General features: G+C 47.6%; 1 protein-coding gene across 2 annotated transcripts in view; it reads right to left on the bottom strand.

The window, feature by feature from the left end:
• Nucleotides 1-6,625: 6,625 nt before the first annotated feature.
• The window catches only part of MXI1 (MAX interactor 1, dimerization protein), a gene marked incomplete at its 5' end in the record, with an annotated part of 55,559 nt that continues 42,142 nt past the window's right edge, over nucleotides 6,626-20,042 (bottom strand). For both annotated transcript variants that reach the window (XM_084264814.1, XM_084264815.1), the window contains 3 exons: nucleotides 6,626-6,819; nucleotides 8,088-8,259; nucleotides 9,462-9,576. In XM_084264814.1, the coding sequence (XP_084120940.1) occupies nucleotides 6,656-6,819; nucleotides 8,088-8,259; nucleotides 9,462-9,576 (451 nt within the window). In that variant the 3' untranslated portion in view covers nucleotides 6,626-6,655. The remainder of the gene's footprint in view (nucleotides 6,820-8,087; nucleotides 8,260-9,461; nucleotides 9,577-20,042) is intronic.

Raw genomic sequence — 20,042 nt, 5'->3', positions numbered from 1 at the left:
CCCACGCCACGCACCCAAGCCTGTTATGAACCTGTTAACATACAACTTGCTTCAGCAGCTCCACTGACAAGACAAAGCTCTGGCCTCGGGCCCAAGGCTCTGCTACACAAAAGCACTCAGGTTATTTCCTCGCGCCAAGCAGGTATCTTCCTACGCTGAGCTCCCCGGCACTGAGTCCCACCGTGGATGCTGATGAAGATGCCTAGCTTGCACCCAGACTGCAAGGAGATACTTCCCAAAGAGACCACCTCAGGGAGGGGTACAAGTGATGCTAAGTTCTAAACCTTACATTTTTAGCAGTCCTGCTGAACAGGTGCCATTTCATACAGCTGTCTGCCACTACAGGAGAGGAAAGAGCTTTTATATCTCTCCATCAAGCTTTCCAGGAGGAGATCCAAAACAATGAATTGTTTGGAGACAAGTAACTTTGATAAAAGGTTAAACAGAAAGGATTTTCTAGCTTGGCTAAACTGAGCACTAGCTGGAGTACTGACAGCCCAAGTCAAGGTAGGCACTAGGTCTGTGTACGTTCTGACTAGCAACCACGAAGTTAAAACCACCAAAAAATACTTTAAATTCCTTGATGGTTTATCCTGCTCTGCTACAATGGCCCTCAAGATCAAAATTAATCCTTGCTGAAATGAAACACAGCCCTGCTGCAATGTTCATGACCTCAATGAGACCTTAGCTAAGGGGTAAACGTGTCCCAAAGTTGGCTGCACATGCACGGAGAGGCTTTCGGGCTCGCCAGTGCTTGTTTCAGCAGGAATCACAGGGGAGGAAGAAGGGATGGACACTGAATCTGTCTTCTCTCGAACCACCCCTGTAGCTACCACCTCACAGAGGAGGCACACAAGTGCTACTGCTTGTTGGAAGGCCGCACAAAATGCCAATATCCTCCAGCTCCTACATGCTGCATGATGAAACATCCCAGACGACCTTACTGCAGAAACCCCCAGTCTGGAAGTGTCCTCTGAAGTGAGATTAGTGCTACTGCTAGCGCTCATAGACACTTCTTGCTGTTCCTCTGCCTGACTTCTCTGAGCTGCCACGTTTCCAGTAAGTGAACACCTTTCACAGATATAAAAGCCCTGGCTAGGGCCACCCTGCGCTCCCCAGGAAGGTCAGAAGCCGGCTGCCTTCCCTTGACCTGCTGAAGACCAACATCAGCCCTTCGCAGCGCATTGCTTCCTCTGTGTAAGCACTGTGCTTCAGTGCCTGGCCCTAGCACAGCAGACTACATGCCAAGCTCGTTAAAGGCCAAATTAACCAGCTCACCCCACCAGCTCACCTGGGGCATCATCAGGGTGCTGCAAACTAAGGCAGCACGGTTAACACTGAAGGTCTTTCTGAAAGACACCATTCCACACCTGCCAGCAGCACAGCTTAGCCCTGTGTGCACACACCTCCCAGGGCTCATCCGCCCTTCCCAGAGGCTGCTCAACAACTCCCCATCCTGGGTATTTCTGAAGGGACCTCCACATGCGCACCCCTCCTTGTGAGACAAGGCTCTCAGTCAAACACAGCAACAGCCCAAAGACAAACCCTAAACACGATCTCTCTGGAGCACAGCCATAGGACTGATACCCACAGAGTCCTTACTTCTGCTTCTGCCCCATAAACAATCAGCCCACTTCTCTGGAAGAAGCGAGCAGAGAAGCAGGGGTTGGTGCTGATGTGTCACCCCCATCACAGAGTCTGCCTTTCTGTAACAGGCCGCTCCAAAGGAAAACAGTGTGCATGCAGCCACACTCCTCCTCCATATCCGTCTTCCCAATCATTACTTGGATCCGTTGGCCAGTTCCAAGCCAATATGACAGTGCACCAGTATTTTCTAGGTATTTTGTGCAGAGTGGGGAAGAGTCACCCAGGACGATCCACAGATCATCTTGTGGTTGCAGAGGGGTTCAGTCACTATCAGGTCGCAGCATTTATCACTCACCAGAGCAGCTGTCCATAGGACAAAGGCCCAGGAAAAAACAGCAGACTTCATTCTGTAATTTATGGACTTCTTTTTCATTACTACTATCATCACCTCCCCGATCTCCGAACGAAGCCCTGGGTTTTACTGCTACCTTCCAGGAAGTGACCCTGGTTTCTCTCTCAGTGACGTACGGCTGGTGCCAGAAAATGCACAACAACAAAAGCTTATGATCCTGGGAGGGGGGGAAATATCTCTCTCTGGTTAATGGATGTGACTGATCCCAGTTCCACTGAAGGCAAACGCTTCATCCATTTAACAGGGTAACACAGAAACGCAGACTCGAAACTGGGGGCAGCAAGTAAAAGAGAACAAAGAGCTGAAAAGCAGGAGGCTGGACCTCACCAGCCAGAAACAGATGGCAGCGAGCGAACAAAAGGAAGAGACAACCCCAAACCCTGGGAAGTGACAGGTCTGCGGAGCTAACCCCACTTCTGGTGACCTGCAGATTTCCAGAGACAGATGGATGCAAGACCACCTCCGTCACTGACATGCCTCTAATGGAATGGACATTAAAATGACCTTCAGGTGACAACTTGCCACAGGATAACCATGACAAATGCAGCCTGATAGTCATCTCCACCTTGTCTGCAGACACGAGATGACACCCTGTAATACGCTGGTGTCAAAGGCAGGAAAATGCTGGATGGTCTTTTTAATGGGCTTGTCCGCAGCGAAAGGACCCAGCGGGGATCTCATTTACAGGGGGAAGACCTGACAGGAGGAGCTGAGGAGGGAGCTGTGCGTGCAGGTGCGGGTACCGTGTGGGAGAGGCGTCTAAGGAGAGCACATCTAATTCTGTTTTTACAGGAAAAGTCATCTTATTCTTGTAAAATTAGTCTAAGACTAGAACTAGGGCTTCTGTTACCCTACAGACACAGACATAATAAGGAAAATGAGGGTTTTTAAAAAAAAAACAATGGAAGAGAATGTGATTCGGTGCCCAAAATACCAAGTGGCAAGAGAAAGCGTTATTCTGGCTGGAGCTGAGTTAGTGTGGTGAGCAGACACCTCCAGCCATGGAGCAGAAGACTTCCAGCAAAGTGTTTGACTTCAGGCTCTACTTGCAAAGGAGTAAAACGAGGCCTCAGAAGCAGCATGAACCCCACACCATCGTACATTAAAGACACCAGAGTTGGGGAACCCAAACAGGGACATGCTTTCAGTGGCTTCATCTTTTGGGGTGAAGGAAACATCCCACCCACCCCCAGGAAGGACAGAGTTTGGACAAAACTGAAAGCTTCTGTGAGCCCCTCTCTGGGGAAATCCAGTACATCTGACTTGCTTTATTGGATCTCTTAGAGTTCAGTAGCATGAGGGACCACCTCAGCCTCCAAAGAGAGAACTGACCCTCAAGGATTTGTATCTGCACCTTTGAATACTCATTCTGGTTTACAAGATTTCAGGGTAGCTAGGGAGAACTTTGATGATACTATGGAAAGTGACATGACCTTGAAGCTGATGTGGCACAAGGGGGCTGTTCTGGCTTGCCACAATGGGGACAATTCAGGATGTCCATACGTTTTTAAGCAGAAGGCACTGTGATGATCCTACATAAGCATACAACTGGCCTGTACAATAACCTCAAAGCAATTTATAGCAGCTTCTCTGAGCCAACAGGCCACCTTGACCGTTTCAGCGTGACAGACCAGAGCAACAACTGGCGAGGAGTGTGACAGAGCATGTGAAGTGCAAGCACAGGGAAAAGGCCGGAGTCCATAGCGCAGCAACGACGCTGGGCAGAGCCACCCCAGAAAAACCAGAGAAATGTTTCCATCACATGAGAAGCTACCCAAGCCCTGGATAAGATCTGCTAACAAACGCCCCAAAGAACCTCCCAGCACTCGAGTAACCAACCCCTTGACTTTAGCAGTTGTTATAAAGGCTCTTAATTTTGTCCCGGTGCCCTTCCTGGCTGGGTCACTGCTGCTGGCTGAGCTGTCAGGCAGGTGGCTGGTGATGAAAGCTCACTCCCTGCTACATTTTCCCCATAGCATTTGCCCTTGATACCCAGACCCCTTTGAGCCCACAACACTAGAAAAGGGAGAAGGTGCCAAACTGGCCCTGCAGCACAGGAACAGACATTTCAGATGCTTTTATACCACCCAGAGACACAGCACTGTGTTGTGCCAGCTAGGAGAGGAAAGCCATTGCCCACTCCTTGAACTTCAGTGTTCCCCTGCTGTGATGCAGGGAGAAGGAGGCACTGGGAGAGCTACAGAACAAGGGTCATATGTAAACAAATCCCACCACCACTCAACTGCTCAAGCCCAGGCTGCCGGTGGTCACCACTTTCAAGGAGGATAATAAAGAACAAACAAATCAGGCCTTGCTGGAGCTGAAGTTTCCCACTTCTCACCACTCAGACTGTCCCAAATCTTGTGTCATGCAGAGATTTTATGAACCCCAAACATAAATCCAAGCAGCATTTCTTCTTTGAAAACCCCTGGGCCCCATTTGTTCACCCATTCAGTCTGTGGCAGACTCCTGCTCGCCAGGTCACCTCCGAGAAGAAAGAACAGATGTACCCAGCCACTGGATTACACACACACAAGTGGAAACAGATTTCACACCAGCAACCTGACCCAGACTTTGGAAGTAAATTTAAAAAAGAACAAGTGCAACCAAAACCACCTCCCCTCTCCCCACAAAAACCCATAACAAGCAGAAACTGTTCACAGCTGTGGAAAGAGTATTTCTTTGGTCAAGTGTGTCTGCTGTCCCACTTGCAGGGATGATGCATTTTGGAGGGGGGCAAGGGAAACATCAGACTGTGTAAGCACAGGCAGCTCATAACACAAAACTCTAGAGCAGACCTGCTCAGGATCTTCTCAGTGCTGGGTGGGAGGGCACAAGAAGAACGAGGAGTCGGCTAAAGTGACAGGAATGACCAAGATGGAAGAACACAACTCACTACAGATACAGAAATGTTTAATGGCGTTAAAGTGCTACTTTAATGGGGACCATATGCTAACATTTAAACACAATTTCACTGCACTGCTAAATATGGTTGTCTTTATTTTTTTTTATTTTGTTTTTCCTCTTTTTGCCCAACTCTACCTAAAACAATAAAATAAAATCTAAAGGACTGAAATTAACAACCCATTCAAATCAGCAATAAGTTATGAATTTTATAAAGCATTTTTTTTCCTCTTTTTTTTTCCTTAGTAATGAGGGGTAGTTAAATTACTTAAAGATATACAAAGTCTCAAACAATGCCATAGGTGAGGACTCTATTAAAAGGTTTTTAAAACTTGGAAAACAAAATAATCCTGGCCATTAAAAAGACAAAAATAATAATAATAATTAAAAAAAAAAAGCAAAGCCCTCAAAGTGCAGGTTAGAATGCTCGTCTCCAAGAGTATTAGAAAACATTCGCTATAACAGCTCTTAACAGCACCTGCACAGGTAAGATGGCAAGGCCCTTGGGAACAGGATGTGCAGTCAAAACGTTACATTAACATCAGAGACGTGCTGAGCTTAACTAGGTTAACTACTGGACCGGAACTTCAAAAGTCAGCAAAGGGAATGATTCTAAAAAGAAAACTGAAGAAACCCCCACCAAACCTGGGCTCTTCCAGCTAGCACAGCCTTCATCCACTGTGTGCATGGCAAAAAAAGCATCTTTGCGTTTCATTGGGTCAAGTGCTTCATCAAAACAGAGATCTTCTCATGGCGTAAATTCATATAAAAGACATCTAAGGTTTCATATGGACAAGCTCTAAAAAGACACATCAGACTTGGGGTGTTTTCCCTCCCAACACATTTACAAATGTTTATCAAAAAATCTCTTCAAATAAAAAGGTCATAGTGGCTCAGTATCTGGGCATGACTCTCTGGCATATCACCTCTGGTGTGTGCTGGTTTCTTTCTGTACTCAGCTGGCTGGGTGCCTGCGCAGAGCACGCGCCTACGGGGAGATCTGCTGCCGGTGTGGCAGCCTGAGGCATGACACAGCCCACGGTGTGCTGGTAGATTACAGGTGCGTACCTCCTGCTTTAGCCACGCATCAGAGGTACTTGCTTTTTTAAATGATGTCCAACAGAAAGCTGAGCTGAATGGTGTTTTCTCCTGAACATCTCTCTCTTCGCTGCCCCTCTCTCTCTGGGCACAGAATGAGACCTTAATCATTATTGTCACTGCTATTCCTAGGCTACGTAAGCCGCCTTAGATTTCCTAATACATTACGACAGCATTGGATTGTGATAAACTTTAGGGCACGGTCCTTTTAGGACCACAAAAGCTCTTCAGAAGGGCCTAAACTAGGTTGTTCAACCTGAATGCAACAGAAGAAATCCTGACATTTTTTAGATCTCATGACAGAAAGAGAGGGATGAGTCTCTAGTATCCTCTTTCAAACAAATAAATTCAAAGCAAAGTGTTTCATCACTAAGGTCTAGATCCAGGTCCCACAGAAACAAACGGATTTCACTGACTTCAAAGGGACTAGGGTTTGGTCTAACTGTTTGCCAGCGGGAATTGGGATTGGTAACATGACCAAATGGAACACATGTGGGTTTCTGTGGAGGCTTCCTTCACCCCAAAAGCTTTATATACAGGTCTCTCCAGGACTAGCTGTCAATATGTAATTTCTGAAAGAGGATACTGGCATCTAGGACCCAGTTTGATCACCCCAGTGAAATCATTCGCCCTGCACTGTTGTCTCACTTGGTTCTAGGAAGCAAACGAGAGCTTGACACTGGCGCTGGAGTAACCCTCGTCACTCCCAATACTCTGCAAGCTGCTGTGATCATCAATGTCACTGATGCTGGTTGTGCTGATATTGTCCACTTCTCCATGGGAGAACTCTGTGCTTTCAACATCCACTTCAATCTCTTCTAAAAAGGAAAAGGAAAGAAACACACACAGGTTAGCACCACAGACCCAACTGCTCCCCTCAAGCCAGCAAGCTGCCGGGACCCCTCCCAGTCAGGGATGAAGCAGCTGTCCAGCAGAAAGACTTACTGTGTTCTCCCCTAGAGAGGGATGGGCTGAGGACATGATTTATAAAAAGCCTAAATATCAGCATAGGTGAGTCACCTCACCCTCTGAACTTGTTCTGCCTCTTCCTTTGGAGCTCTCCTACTCCAGTGTTGTAACAAAAAGAAAACAAGAGGGCAACAAAGAAAGGGGAGCATAAGGCTACCCTGGAAAGTGCTACTTACTTGATACCACATTGCCAAAGCTGGTACCACTCACAGGGGCCATTACAACGCATTGCCACCAGGATCTGGGTTACTCTCAGAGGTGCTCAGTGGATTTTAGAACGTAAATCTTATTTTTAAGCAAGACATAGAAAACATCTCAGTTCCCATACCATTCAGAATTTTCAAAAATGATTTTTTAAACTACAGACTCACACCCAACTATTCAGCATCTTTGGGTCTGTCAGTGAAAATCAAAGCATCTATTGTGTCTAAATATTGCTCTCAAGTAGAATGTTTAGAAAAAGACAATTATGTGAATTTAATTAACCATTCTGATCATCTCTATCACTCTGTGGGAAGCTTGGGGGAAAAAAAAAAAACGGGAGGAGGGGTAGTGTAGAATGACTCCAGAAATTTTAAGAGGCAATTTATTTGATTGTGTTTGTTTGGTTATACCATGGCACTTTGGTTGTACCATGGCCCAAATACAGAATAAGATGCTGGATGCTGCTTTGCAACATCTGTTCCAGTCTCACTAATACCTTCTTAAGGTTTTCCTCTTTGTGCTGCTCAGAGATTCAACAGACCAAAGAGCACAACAGATCTCTCAACTGTGCCATCAGGTGTTCAATTACCACCTTGCTATCACACTGTTTTTGCTAACTAATGCTGTGGCATTTCAGAGAGCTATTCCAGAGGAACAGGTCACTTTAAATACCACAGCAATCAGCTCAGGTTGTCAATAACACCACTTCTTCCAGGCTGAGTTAGAACTCAGGCAAAATACTCAAATCTTCATATGTACACGTGTGCCTGTACCTACACGTGTCATGAGCAAAATCAGTAGCTTAAACTCCAAAGGCTGTAGAGGGGGATAGCCAAGGGACAAGAAATGGGTGGCCCTCATGGCTTTGCTTTGCTGAGTCCTGGGGATCCAGTGCTAGTTCAGTGACACCCACCTCGCTCCGAGTCCGAGCGATCCGAGGAAATGGTAGATCCAATGCTGTCCATTCGTATTCGCTCTATCTCCTGAGGACCCTGTAGTTGTTCCAGTCTTCTCTTTAGGAATCTTTGTTCTCGTTCCAGATTCTCAAGCTGGTGTTGGCTTCTCCTCTCAACCTCTTCAAGTTTCTGACACGATCAAACGTGACTCAGTAATTAGTTTCATCCTTTTGTCCTTCCCTCCCTCCTCCACTGCCTAGCCACTTGCTTTGCTTAGGCCTTCCCAGGTCCCAGCAGCACTTCAGCTGTAGAAGAGCCCTGAACCATGCTCCTTCCCAGTTTCCAAGAACAATTCCATGTCCACAGATCTCTTCAACTCCCAAGTCCTGATAAATCATACACACTAGTATAAAAAGTCTCTGAGGACTGAGCCTACCCAGGGGAAACGACTTGAACTGTAGCAGTTTGTGGGTCATTCCACATGCGCTCAGCAACTTGCATTACCAGCACTGTCCACGAAGGGGCCTCGATTCCCTTACCCAAAACCCATTCACGGTTTGTTCGATTCACTGTAACATAAAAACGTGCCCTGGGAGTTCTGTGTTCCTTGCTGCATGGTTTAGTAGGATTTCTCAGAAACAGTTTTCTATTCAGTAAGCGATTTACATAACCTACTACAGATTTCTTTGATCACAGCTGGGAAATCTACCAGGGCACTGTTCTTTGTTCCCTACAACAAGCACATTGCATAAGGAGGAGTCATTTCAGGCTAACTCTGCCTCTTCAGCAGCACTTTTTTCTCCTTCACCACCCCATCCTCCCTCCTGCTATCCTGACCTGCGACAAAGTCTTTCAGCCTCTTCCAGATACCGACAATGCAGCACTTTCTTTTCATGCTTTGCTTTGCCAAAAGCGCATCCAGAAGAGCGCTGGGCTAGCTGGCAGGCTCACACATGAAACCCCAGCAAGCAAACCCTGTCTCTCACACTCTTGTGGTTTGTGCTAATGCTTCGGCAATGGAAACTCACCAGTACCTCAGAAAAAAAAAAAAGGCTGCATTTCCCATCAAAATGCAGTTACTCAACAGTAGATGTTTTTCTTTAAAGAACTGCAGCTGTCAACAAATGATCACCATACAGCACAAGACCCCTGCTCTCCAAATCAATCATTTCTGTAGTTAACAGAGTTCATTATGGACTCTTCTAACAATGTAGGAATGATAAATGATTAAATTAGCCAAGGGGGCAAGGCTTGCTTGTCTTTTTTCTTTTTCTCTTTTTAAAAGGTGTTCGTCTCCTTTAACAGAGTTACCTCTAGGCAGCAAGAACGAGGGACTGAATGGCACTTCCCAACAGCCCAGGCTGAAAGCAGCTGGGAAAAGCAGCTCTTACCTTGATATGTGCTTTGGCTTTGTTGAGCAGCCCAAGCGTTGTGTGCCTGGTGCAGTCTGGTCCTAGTGGTATCAGAACTTTTAAGCGTTCTAAACACAGGCGGAGGTGAGCTCGGCTGCAAGGGGAGAAGAGGAGGATCAGAGCTCTGCTTTTGGAAAGGGAACCTTGTTTCCTTTTCTACTTCCCTCTCACGAGGCATTTTTCACGTTTCTCTCTCCCCACACACCACAAGATTCCCCACAGGTACCAGGACAGACTGCCACTCGGCTATTTACACTGCAAACATCAGCTGCTCACCAATACCTGCATTATTGCTAACCTCTGACAGACATTGTTTATTTTCTTGCTGTCTGAATTGATAATCTGAATCATCCGGATGCACTTTGTGCAGGGGCAAGGCACACAGGCAAATGGTATGAGTAACTCATGGGTTTGCTCTCTCTCAGCTATTTGCTGTCTCTCTTTTGATGAGAAGAACCTTTGTGAAAGCAATTTCAGGTAACTGCTACCCCTTGCACACTTGTGCATTGCTGGCTCAGAGAAATTGGCTATGAAGTGATGCAAGCATTGTCTTTTTGCACCAAATTAAAAAGATCTATGAGAAAGATGGTGAGTCCAGAACACCCAAACACCCCTGCTGGCAGTTAAAGGAGCTAGAGGGATGGTAGCTCCCAAGAACTCTGCTCTTACTCCTTCCTGGGCCCAGGTCTGGAATCTGCTGGGGGTGCAAGGTTTGTGGGAACAAGAGAATCCAAGACCTTCCCTTGGGCAGCCTTCTGACCTTGGCTCACATCTACAAAGGCAAGCTCAAGCACCATAGCACAGCTGATAACTTGAGCCACTTTCTGCAGAATAGAGAAACATGTTGTGGAGAAAACAGTCAAGGCAGCAGCAGCAGCAACACACATTGTCTTCAGGCTGCGCAGGGAAACCGTTCCCGCAGCCTCTTCCTCTCTATCACGTATGCAGGACTGAACAGTAGATTTATGGAGAACTATCGAGTGTGGGATGCCTCCCCCCCTTTCCCAGACATTAATGATTTATGTCCAAACTTGTCCTCCCAATCAATAACACAATGACATCAGCTGCACCATTCACATGCAAGAAACACCGGTGCAAAAGAGTCCTGAAAGCCCGTCCCAGCCCCTGCTCGAGCACAAAGAAACTGAATCTCAGTCTGATCCATCTCAATGCCGGGGGAGAAAAAACACAACAACAAAAAAAGAGCACGGACAGTTCATTTCCATTTGTTTTTCAAATTCACTATTGCACCCAGTTTGAAAGAGGTGGGGGAGAGGAGTCTGTAATCAGGCAATTATGTCAGTGACAAGCAAGGATGATTAAGGGTGGAGGGGTCAGGGGTTTTGCTGATGAACTGTCAGCACAGGGGAGTATTCGCTAGTGGTGCTGTAGCTCTGAGCTCCTCACTGTTTCTATTATAAATCTTTTTACAAAGGGTCCATCGTTTTGCCTCAAGAAGAGCCACAGGGCTGCGTATGACCAGCAAGGGCCTTGAAGAACACGTGTTTTTCATTAAATTTCAACAACTGGAGGGGTGGGGAAATGGAAATCATCGTACAAAAAAATCAAACCAAAAAACCCAGTAATCACATCAATCTTATCTCTTACTTCTCAGCTTGCTCTAGGGCAAATCCCACTGACATTAAACCCAGATGATGTCTGACATTGGGGTGATTTTTTTTCTACTTTGAAGCTCATTTTCAATGTACAGCCTGATCAACAGGAGTTGTGTGCACCCACTACAGGTGTTTGCCCAGTATCCCATGATCTGTAGGGTCAGCGATGGAAAACCATTGCTGGTTCACATCATCCCACAGGAGACTGAACACTGATTTCTGTCAGCTAGAGAAAGAAGGGTGCTCTTGTCGTTAAAGGCATTCTGGGCTTTGAACCCACTTCTGACTCTGCCAGATTTCCTCAGTGACCACAGAGGCAAGTCACCGAGTCAGAATTTGTTAGCCATCAAGCTGCAGCACAGAGCAGCACATGTCTCATCACAGCACTAACTAAGGGTATCTGCACACAGATCTGGGGGCTGAAGAGCAGGGCCAGTTCCACCTAACATGGGACTCGCTACAGAACACTTGCTACAGGTAGGGACCAGACTCCTCCCTGCCCTGCCAGGCAAGAAGCTCCCAGTCCATGGCAAGAAGAGAATTATTTGTGCAACAGGAAACAAAAAGTTTGGGGAATCAACATCAAATGTATCACAGTCCACTCCTGAACACAGACTGCAATGGACAACTGATCAACCTGAGCTTTGGACCGAGCCTCAGCACTGGAGGTTTTACTAGGAACTGGGGAAGGCACCAGGAACTGTGGTTCCTGGAACCAGCCATCAGCTTGGGGCAGGAGCGAGCACTGGCTGGACTGCAGAGAGGGTGCTTTAAAGGACGGCACTGTGATCTGCCACATCAAAAGCTGGGGTATGTGCACACTCCATGAGATCAACCACATTGAACCCCTGAAAGCTACACGCAAATTCCAGTCTAGTAATAAAACCCCATACACTGAAACACTTCCCATTGTGCCCCAGCACCACGGTAGACTGAAGAAGGTTGCTGTTCTCTGTGGGTCCCAACAAAGGCAGGGAGAGGGCAAAGCAGTTAGAAGGCTGGTCCTCAAGAGGATTCGGGAAAAGCTGTCAGAAAGTAATTTTCCAGCATGGGTGGCCCCAGAGGGGACACTCCCCCAGTTCTGGATGCCCGTGTTGGCTCTCAAAGCCTGGGAGATTGGCCCAGGTGGTTTTCAGGGAAGCCATGCCTGACAGTGGCTCCGCTGGCTGGCCAAGGGCTGTGGCCTGCAGCAGGGGTGATGGCCTCTGCCAGCACAGCAGGCATCAGGAGGGTGCACCTGCCTGTGACAGAGGGTGTGAGCACAAGCTGATAAGCTCAGACAGACCGCGGCACGGCTTGGGCAATGAGCACACTGCAGGGGCAGGTGGTGTTGGCTGAGCTGAGGCAGGTTTGGGAGATTTGACCAAAACAATCACTTCCGTGCTGCTGGTGGATTTTCCCCTTGTTTTGCACTCAGAGCTGAGCCACGCTGAGTTCTAGTGCCACTGCAGACATAAGTGCACTTGTACCTCCAACCACAGCCTAACCAAGGGAAATGCAGATGCCTTCACCATAGCATACAGCAGTGGGCAGCCACAGTGCCCAGGCTGGTGCAGACCAGGGGCAGGCAGGCCCTTCAGTCCCCTCCCACTGTTGGGGACGAAACTGACAGAGCTGCTTGGGAGCTCCCGGGCTCGGTGTGGCTGGGATAGCGAAAAGCAACAAGCCCACAAACTGTTCTGGCACGCGAGCCGGCTGCTTTCCATCAGAGAGTTCAGATCTAACAGCTTCCCCAGCTCTCCCCTCTGTCTCAATACACTGCTTTTAAACTTTGAAAATCTAACCCACAGTCCCTGACCTCTCTCAGCTTCCAGCAGCCCTCAAACAGACCACGATGGGTTCTTAAACCACAGAGCACACAGGCAGGTCTGACGCACCGATGGGCGGCTTCAGTAAAAGCCAGAAATAGAACTCCAGAGCTCAAAAGCATCACAGCAAACTTAGCTAAAGGACCACTGCAGAGAGAAAGCAATCACAAGCCTATTAATCTTTCTTATCAAGTCCTGGAGCTGTACCTGGGCAGCTGTAATCGAGCCACGATACGAATAGCTTTTCCCCTTGTTTACCTGGACTCTGCTGCAATGTGGCTCTAACAATGCTGCAGGCTCTTGTATGCAACGAAAATGCCAGCATTGTGCAGGCTCCAGACAGAGCCAGACAGCTTTCCATGTAAACCACTGGATTATGCCAATATTTGACGCATCTGCCAATATCTGGAAAAACAAGTCTAAATGCCCATATTGTTATATAACAGAGAAACAACTCGGGCTTGGTGTGAAGGGCTGCTGCCTCTCGCTGCCTTGATCCCAGGAAAGACAGAGGATGACAGGAGGAGAATTCCAGTTTCAGGCAAGGCTGAAGCCTTTGCACGCTAGCTGCAGGGGAGGTGGGAGAAGCTGAAGCCCTTCTTCCTGGAAAAAAGTCCAACTCTCAAAACAGCATCCTGAGCACACAGTAGGCGCAGGATGTGCTGAATAAGGGATCCACGAAGGAAAGGAAAGGGGCTCTCCTCTCTCCTAAGAGATCAATCCAGTGCTCCCCTGGGAAGGGGAAGACTCTCATCTGAGATTCCTACGTGGGGTATCACACTGGCCAGAAAAGGAGCAAAGTGCCCGGGTGACTTCAGAAAACCAGAGCCTCACACTGTTCCACAGACCTGAGGACAACCTTTTCTCTTGTTCCACCTGCCAGCTCTGGCTAGGACAGGGACCCTCTGCCACTTCTGCTGCCCCTCCTTGTGCAGGGTCAGGGGGAGACTGTAAGCAAGCTGCTCTAGGCTGCAGAGGGCAAGGAGAGTGAGGATGCCATCTCTTCTCTGCCAGGAGCTGTGCTGGGAAAAGGTGTATCAGTCCCTAACCAGAGAGACCAGGAGACTGAAGCAGAAGAGGGAGGAACAAGCCCAAAAGCCCCCCACCTGATCTGTAACATGCTACAGACAGCTGCCAGTCCCTGAAATGGTAGCCCCACTGCACCTGTGCTGTTCTCCCCCCCCTTCACTTTGTGCCTGTGTGAGAGCTTCTGACTGGATCTGGATTGTTTACTTTATCCCCACAGTTCCCCTCCAAGCCTGAGCCCCCAGGCCCTCTGTCCTGAGCCTCTTATCCAAGAGGAGCCAGTCCCTTGCTCTGTGCAGCCCCTCCTTGCACTTGGCTCTGCCTGGCTGCAGAGGGCTGCAATTTCACAGCCTGCTCTCCTCTCTGGCTCCCAATGACATCATCCACTCTGATTATATAAAGCACAGGGAGGAAGCCTTTATTTATGCGTGCTTTTTGCTCATAGCTTCAGCTGTCTCACTCTACAGCATTCACTCAAATCCCACTGCAGGAACCAGGCTCCCTTTTGCCTGAATCAAAACTGCAGTGCAGAAAAAGGTGTGGGTGCAAAGCAAACTTCCCTGTTTCCTTACCCAACTCCTCCGAGGGTATTTTTGAGAGGTTTGGGTAGGAATCAACCTACTCCACCACCCTGAACCACAGCAAGCTGGGCACAAAGCCACCAACCTCTTCCCTGTCTGGGAAGTCCACAGAGCTGAGGGACTTGGGGCAGCACCTCCATGCCTTGTGTCTGCTGGTCACAAAGCAGCTACACATGGGCTAGAAACCTACAGACCTTCAACACCCAAGAAGCCCCCTGCAAGGGTCTGCTCTGGGCTGGAAAGGCATTGTTGCAGCAGTGGCTGTGGGCAAGATGGTCAGGGAGCCACCCCTAACTGTAAATATCCTTGGAGAGACTGCAGTTTCATAACTAGGACAGCTCTTAGGTTTTCAGTTGGTTGGTTTGGGTTCCCCCCCCCCCCTTTTCCCAGCTTCCACCACGGGCAGAGCGATGGAAACTGAGACAAGAAACTTTCTCTACTGAGGAGTCAGTCAAACACACGTGCACTCTCAGCTCTGAAGCAGCAGATTTACCAGATTCAGCACTATCCCCTAGTCAGACTGCTGATAAGACTCTGATGAATCAAGGCCCAAACATCTGCAAAACACACACACACAGACACACTTTTCCCATCTTTGAAAGAACAAGCCTTGCTCCCAGCAGGAAATGACCAACTCGCTTCCAGCAGCATTTCAAAATGCTGAATTCTGATTTTTGTATGTTAAAAGAAGGGAGCATCTGAGGGAAAAGCAAAGTATTTCCCTGATATTTTTGTACTGTGCCTGCAGGTCCATAGGGCTTGAATTCAACAGCGGATTTAGGCATGTGCTTGACATTAGGAAGATGCTCAAGTCCTACTGAGGTTAAATAAGGCACCTGATCTTCAAGAGATGTTAAAAAAAACCAACCAAACCCAACAAGAACCACCAAAAGAACCAGGAGAAGGAAGATCCTAACATGGAAAAGGCCATTATCATCCCTCCCCTCTGCCCCCCTCCTCTTCCCTCTATACCTTTTCAAAGTCAAGTCTAATTTAACCCTGAAATCAGAAACCACCAACTTTGTTTGGATTTCAGAGCTAATAGATTGCTTAAAAAATTCAGGAGGGATCACTGGTTAAAGCAAGCAATTCCTGGAGAAACGCGAGTGACCCCACATCAATAATTCATTGGATGAGAATGATTTTGAGATAAAAGTAATGAGAAACACATGCAAAAACCACAGGGCAGGGAAAACGGGGGAAAATATGGTTTCCTTCTAAAAGCAATTTGCAGGTCAGATGCATGCTTATCTCAGACAGCCATCATATGACTTGATGTTTTTTCCTTACTCTTGTCTCTAACCCCCGGCCCAGACCTCTCTGTGATGGTATCTACCCCCTGCTTGACTGAACCCTCATGTCTTCAGTGAAAGAAGAGGCTTTGCCAAGCACCTGGCTCAGGAATAGGGAGGCAGCTGGGGGCTGAGCCCGTGCCTTCCCTGCTGCAGAGCGTTATGCAATTGCTGCGAGCCCTCCAGCCACGCGCAATGAAGCTGCGGTGGCGCCCAGCCAGCCTGCAATAAACACACTCACACCCGCTCACCCCAGTTCCACAGGACACCAGAGACAAGACACATGTTTCAGAAGGAAAACTGGCTCAGAAACATGCAGTTAGAAGTCAGTACTCTCCCCACACACACACACACACCCTCCACCCCAAGCTGTGAAATCATTCAGAGCAAGCCCTGCTTTCTGGTTTTAAATCAGGTCTCCTCTCACAGTTACTTATTTTCCCGTGTTTGCTCCCAGTTGAAGGAGATTCTTGCTCATTTGCCTTTTTCTTTTTGTTTCCAGTCAATTCCTAGGGATGGTTCCTGGCACGTAGGAGTGTTTGTACTGCAAAAGCTAATAGAATGTACCACGGAAAAGTAATTGGACCAAAAAAGCCTTTCGAACTTCCCATGTCTTTAAAGCCTTTCTATCATTTAAAAGGAACGACAAACTGGAACCGACAATAAAAGGACCTGACAGTGTATTATAAATAGGAATCCGAAAGAACAAAAAAGTTCTAGGGACAGCACTTCCAGCCTGATCTTAACCACATCAGCTCTGCGTGCACAAGTTAAAGATGAACATAGTCCCATCTATTCTCAAATCAAGGGCAGATGAAAAACAAGCCACAGATGAGGAGACTCACGATTAAACAGCAGCAGTAACAGCAATAAACCATAAAAATACAGGCAATGCAGCTTTTCCAAGTCACACAAATCAATGCACCTCTGCCTGGTGACAAGCTGCAGAACAGGGAGGTACCTGGTGGTACAGTGCTCAGGAAAGCAGCATCCCTGATTCAAGCCCGTAGCTGAAATGAAATGCAAACAGTGATGTATCGATGCACTCGGCAACAGCAGTGTCTTGTTCAAAGGCCACCTCAGTCACAAAACCAAGACAAGGCACAATGGGAAAGGAAGCATCTTACCCAACAACAGAAATATTTGGAAAAGATAGCCAGTTTTGTAGCACACAGCCCCTTCCCTGCATTGGAATAGAAGCTACAAAGCTTAAGGTAAGTTAAAATTCTTGCTTTATGCTTAAAATACACATTGTAAACCTTAAAAGTGGCTGTCCTACAAACCCTGGCCTGACTATCCCCCTGAGCCCAGCATGGCCTCCTACCACAGAGCTAGCATATGGCCAAAATGCACCCCCACAGGCACACAGAAATTACTTCTATCCCAAACTCTTCTAGATGGGAAGACTCGTCATTGATTTAAACTCCGGAAGAGCTTCAGATTCTTGGCAAACAGAGGCTGCAAGACCAACAAGCCTCGTGCCAAGTGGTCTGTTGCCACCAATGGTCTGTTGCAAGACGGGTCTTTCTAGCCTACTACTGCAGTCTGGAGGGAGACATGCTCTTCCCACCTCTCTCAACATCACAAAACTGTTCAGGTCTCTCCCTTTCCTGGGATCCTTCCAGGTAAACTGAATACAACTGAGAAGGCTCTCCTAATTTCATGATGATTTTCAAGGCAAATTAATTACTCCACGGCTTTCCAAAACAAATTTAAAAAAAAGGAGGAAAAGAGGGATGGAGAGAGGGGAAATTAGGTAGACTCCAATCCCTTGGTGAAATAATGGGGGAGCTGGCTGAAAATGTCAGCCTTTCTGCAGGACAGGTGACTCCTGGGCTGCAACAGAGAGGGATAATAGACGCTTTCAGCTGTATCTCCCAAAGGCTGCTCAGTCTGTTCTCATGTGGAAATCACATTGTTCAGTGAGTGCAGAGGTTTACCTACAAACACCTTGAGTTACGTGCACATGTGAGAGAGCTTCCACTTCCAGGATTCAAGGCCACAGCACTGCAGACACAGCTGTGAAAAGGACACTTTTGGAAGATTCAGAGTCCTACTCTCATTTCAGAGAGCACTTCAGCAAGTACAGTTGTTATCCCAGACTGAGTCTCTATTACCTTCCTCTTCACTCTGACCTCCAACCAGCACTGCAAAGCCTGGACTGTTTGCTCTGCTATCACCATCCATCATCCTTCAGCCTGCCCAGGTTTTTGTTTCTGTGCTCTTCTCTGACAGTCTACTGCATTGGAAACTCTTTGGAACAAAAATACAGTTGCCAAATGCACTGACGTCTGAACAGGGTCCTGTGACTGCACTCAGAAATCCTAAATCAAGCAGATACCAAACAATTAGACTAAGGCAACATTATGATTCTGAAGCTGAAGTGATGTATCTGGGGCTATTTTTATTCACACAATAACTTCTGGGCCTTTGGGTCCTATTTGGTGCCTATCTTGAAGTTGTTCTCTTTGAACTAGAGGCCTAGAATGAGAAGCTTCATTTAAATGAGTAATAATAGTCAAAAGAGACCATCTGTATTCTCAGGACTTTCAAAACTACAATGCTTAAAGAAATGGCCAAAAAAGAATTGAATGCTGATGCTCACAGTAATAAAAGTGATACCAGCCATTTTGGAAGGTGCCTCCTCCAGAATGAGCTCACAGCTACTCATACTTTCCTAAGCCCTTTGATCTTCTGAGGCACCAATGAGACACTACTTCTACTCAGCAGAGAAAGATCAAACATAACAGTCTCTGCTTCACAATGGAAAGGTGATGAGAGCAGCACAGGTGGCCATCTGCCCAGCAGAGCACTGGAGTCAATCGGTGCCTGGCGTTTTCTCTCACCCCTTCATTTTCACCCAGGCCTAGCATCAAGCTCCCAGTGCCCATTCAACAGCTTCATTTTCCCTCCTCCCAGCTCCTCTAAGGCTTTCTGCTTTTCTTTGAAAGCAATGTGGACAGTTGCTGAGATGTCAAATAGCAACAGATGCTCTGGAGCAGCATATTATTTATCAAAGTTAATCCCTCCCCCCGCCCCCCCAAATTATATATTAAGGATCTACTATTATTGATTTTGGCCATGAAGCATTCTAATCCCCGGTGAACCTAATGAACTGAACTTTACTACAGCACAGTACATGGTGCTAGCAGCTAACCCCCTTTTTAGGCTGAGCTATGATTACAACAGCATGCTAAACATCACAGCCCTCACAGGCCACAAATGCTCTACATCACATTCTCCTTCTGACTTAAAACTACTGGTTGCTACCGGCACGGGCACATCCGGGTACCTCTTGTACTAGATCATTTGACACCAACTTCTCAGTCTTGCTCACTGCCGACCACACAGGTACTGTGGTTTTCATCCCCCTGTCAGTGAGATACAGTTACAACCCTGCATCTGGCTACCAGCGAACATGCAGAGCAGGCTGTAAACACGCAACCCAGGCTCGTTAATTATAAAGCCCCGACTAGCCCAGCCTAATAAAAACCCCGTCTTTGTTAAGAGGCTGTTAAAAATAGACCTGCTCTTTAAATAGCCAGTGGTGTCCTGCGCCCTCGTTCCCACTAATACCATTATAATTATCCTTCTAGGGATGTGCAGTCTGCTCACAGCCACAGAGTCTGGCAGTGCTTCTCCAACCAGCGCAGCCGCCTCCTTCACGCCACCGCCGTGCCTGCAGAGCCGCTGTGCCATTCACCAGGAACCCGCCTCGCCGACCAGGCGGCCGTAACCTGCTTTGCTGCGGCCGGCGGATTTTCAGCTTTGCTGCTAGAATTAGGTCACCAGCAAAGATAGCCAAGATCTTCCCAACTCGCCAGCTATTCTTGCTTATGCTGTTCAGAGGTTTCCTGGCTAAGCACCACGCCTTTGGAAAGAAACGAGGAGGTATTTCAGGCTCCTGCAAGGTCAGACACTGGAAAGTGAGGATGCTCTCACCCCATAATCATTAACTGCCTCTCCAACTGCCAGGCAATGGGAAGAGCTCTCCCGTTTGGATCTACTACCACCAAGTCCTCACAGACCCTCAAAGACATGTCAGACTGTGCACACAAGAAAGCAGATGAATTAGCAGGGCTCTGAAGGGACCCTTGAAGGCCACCTGCCTGTGCTGAGACTGGAAGAACCCAAGATATTAGGCAGCTTCCCACCAGGCAGCCAGAGTGTGTCCCTGGACTGCTCTCAGAGCTGCTGTTTCTTTGTAATACTACTGAAAGGAACTCTGGGCTTTGGG

This window comes from Gallinula chloropus (genome assembly GCF_964237585.1).
Source record: "Gallinula chloropus genome assembly, chromosome: 5".
In the NCBI taxonomy this organism is placed as follows: domain Eukaryota; kingdom Metazoa; phylum Chordata; class Aves; order Gruiformes; family Rallidae; genus Gallinula; species Gallinula chloropus.
This window is presented reverse-complemented; position numbering and strand designations above follow the sequence as displayed.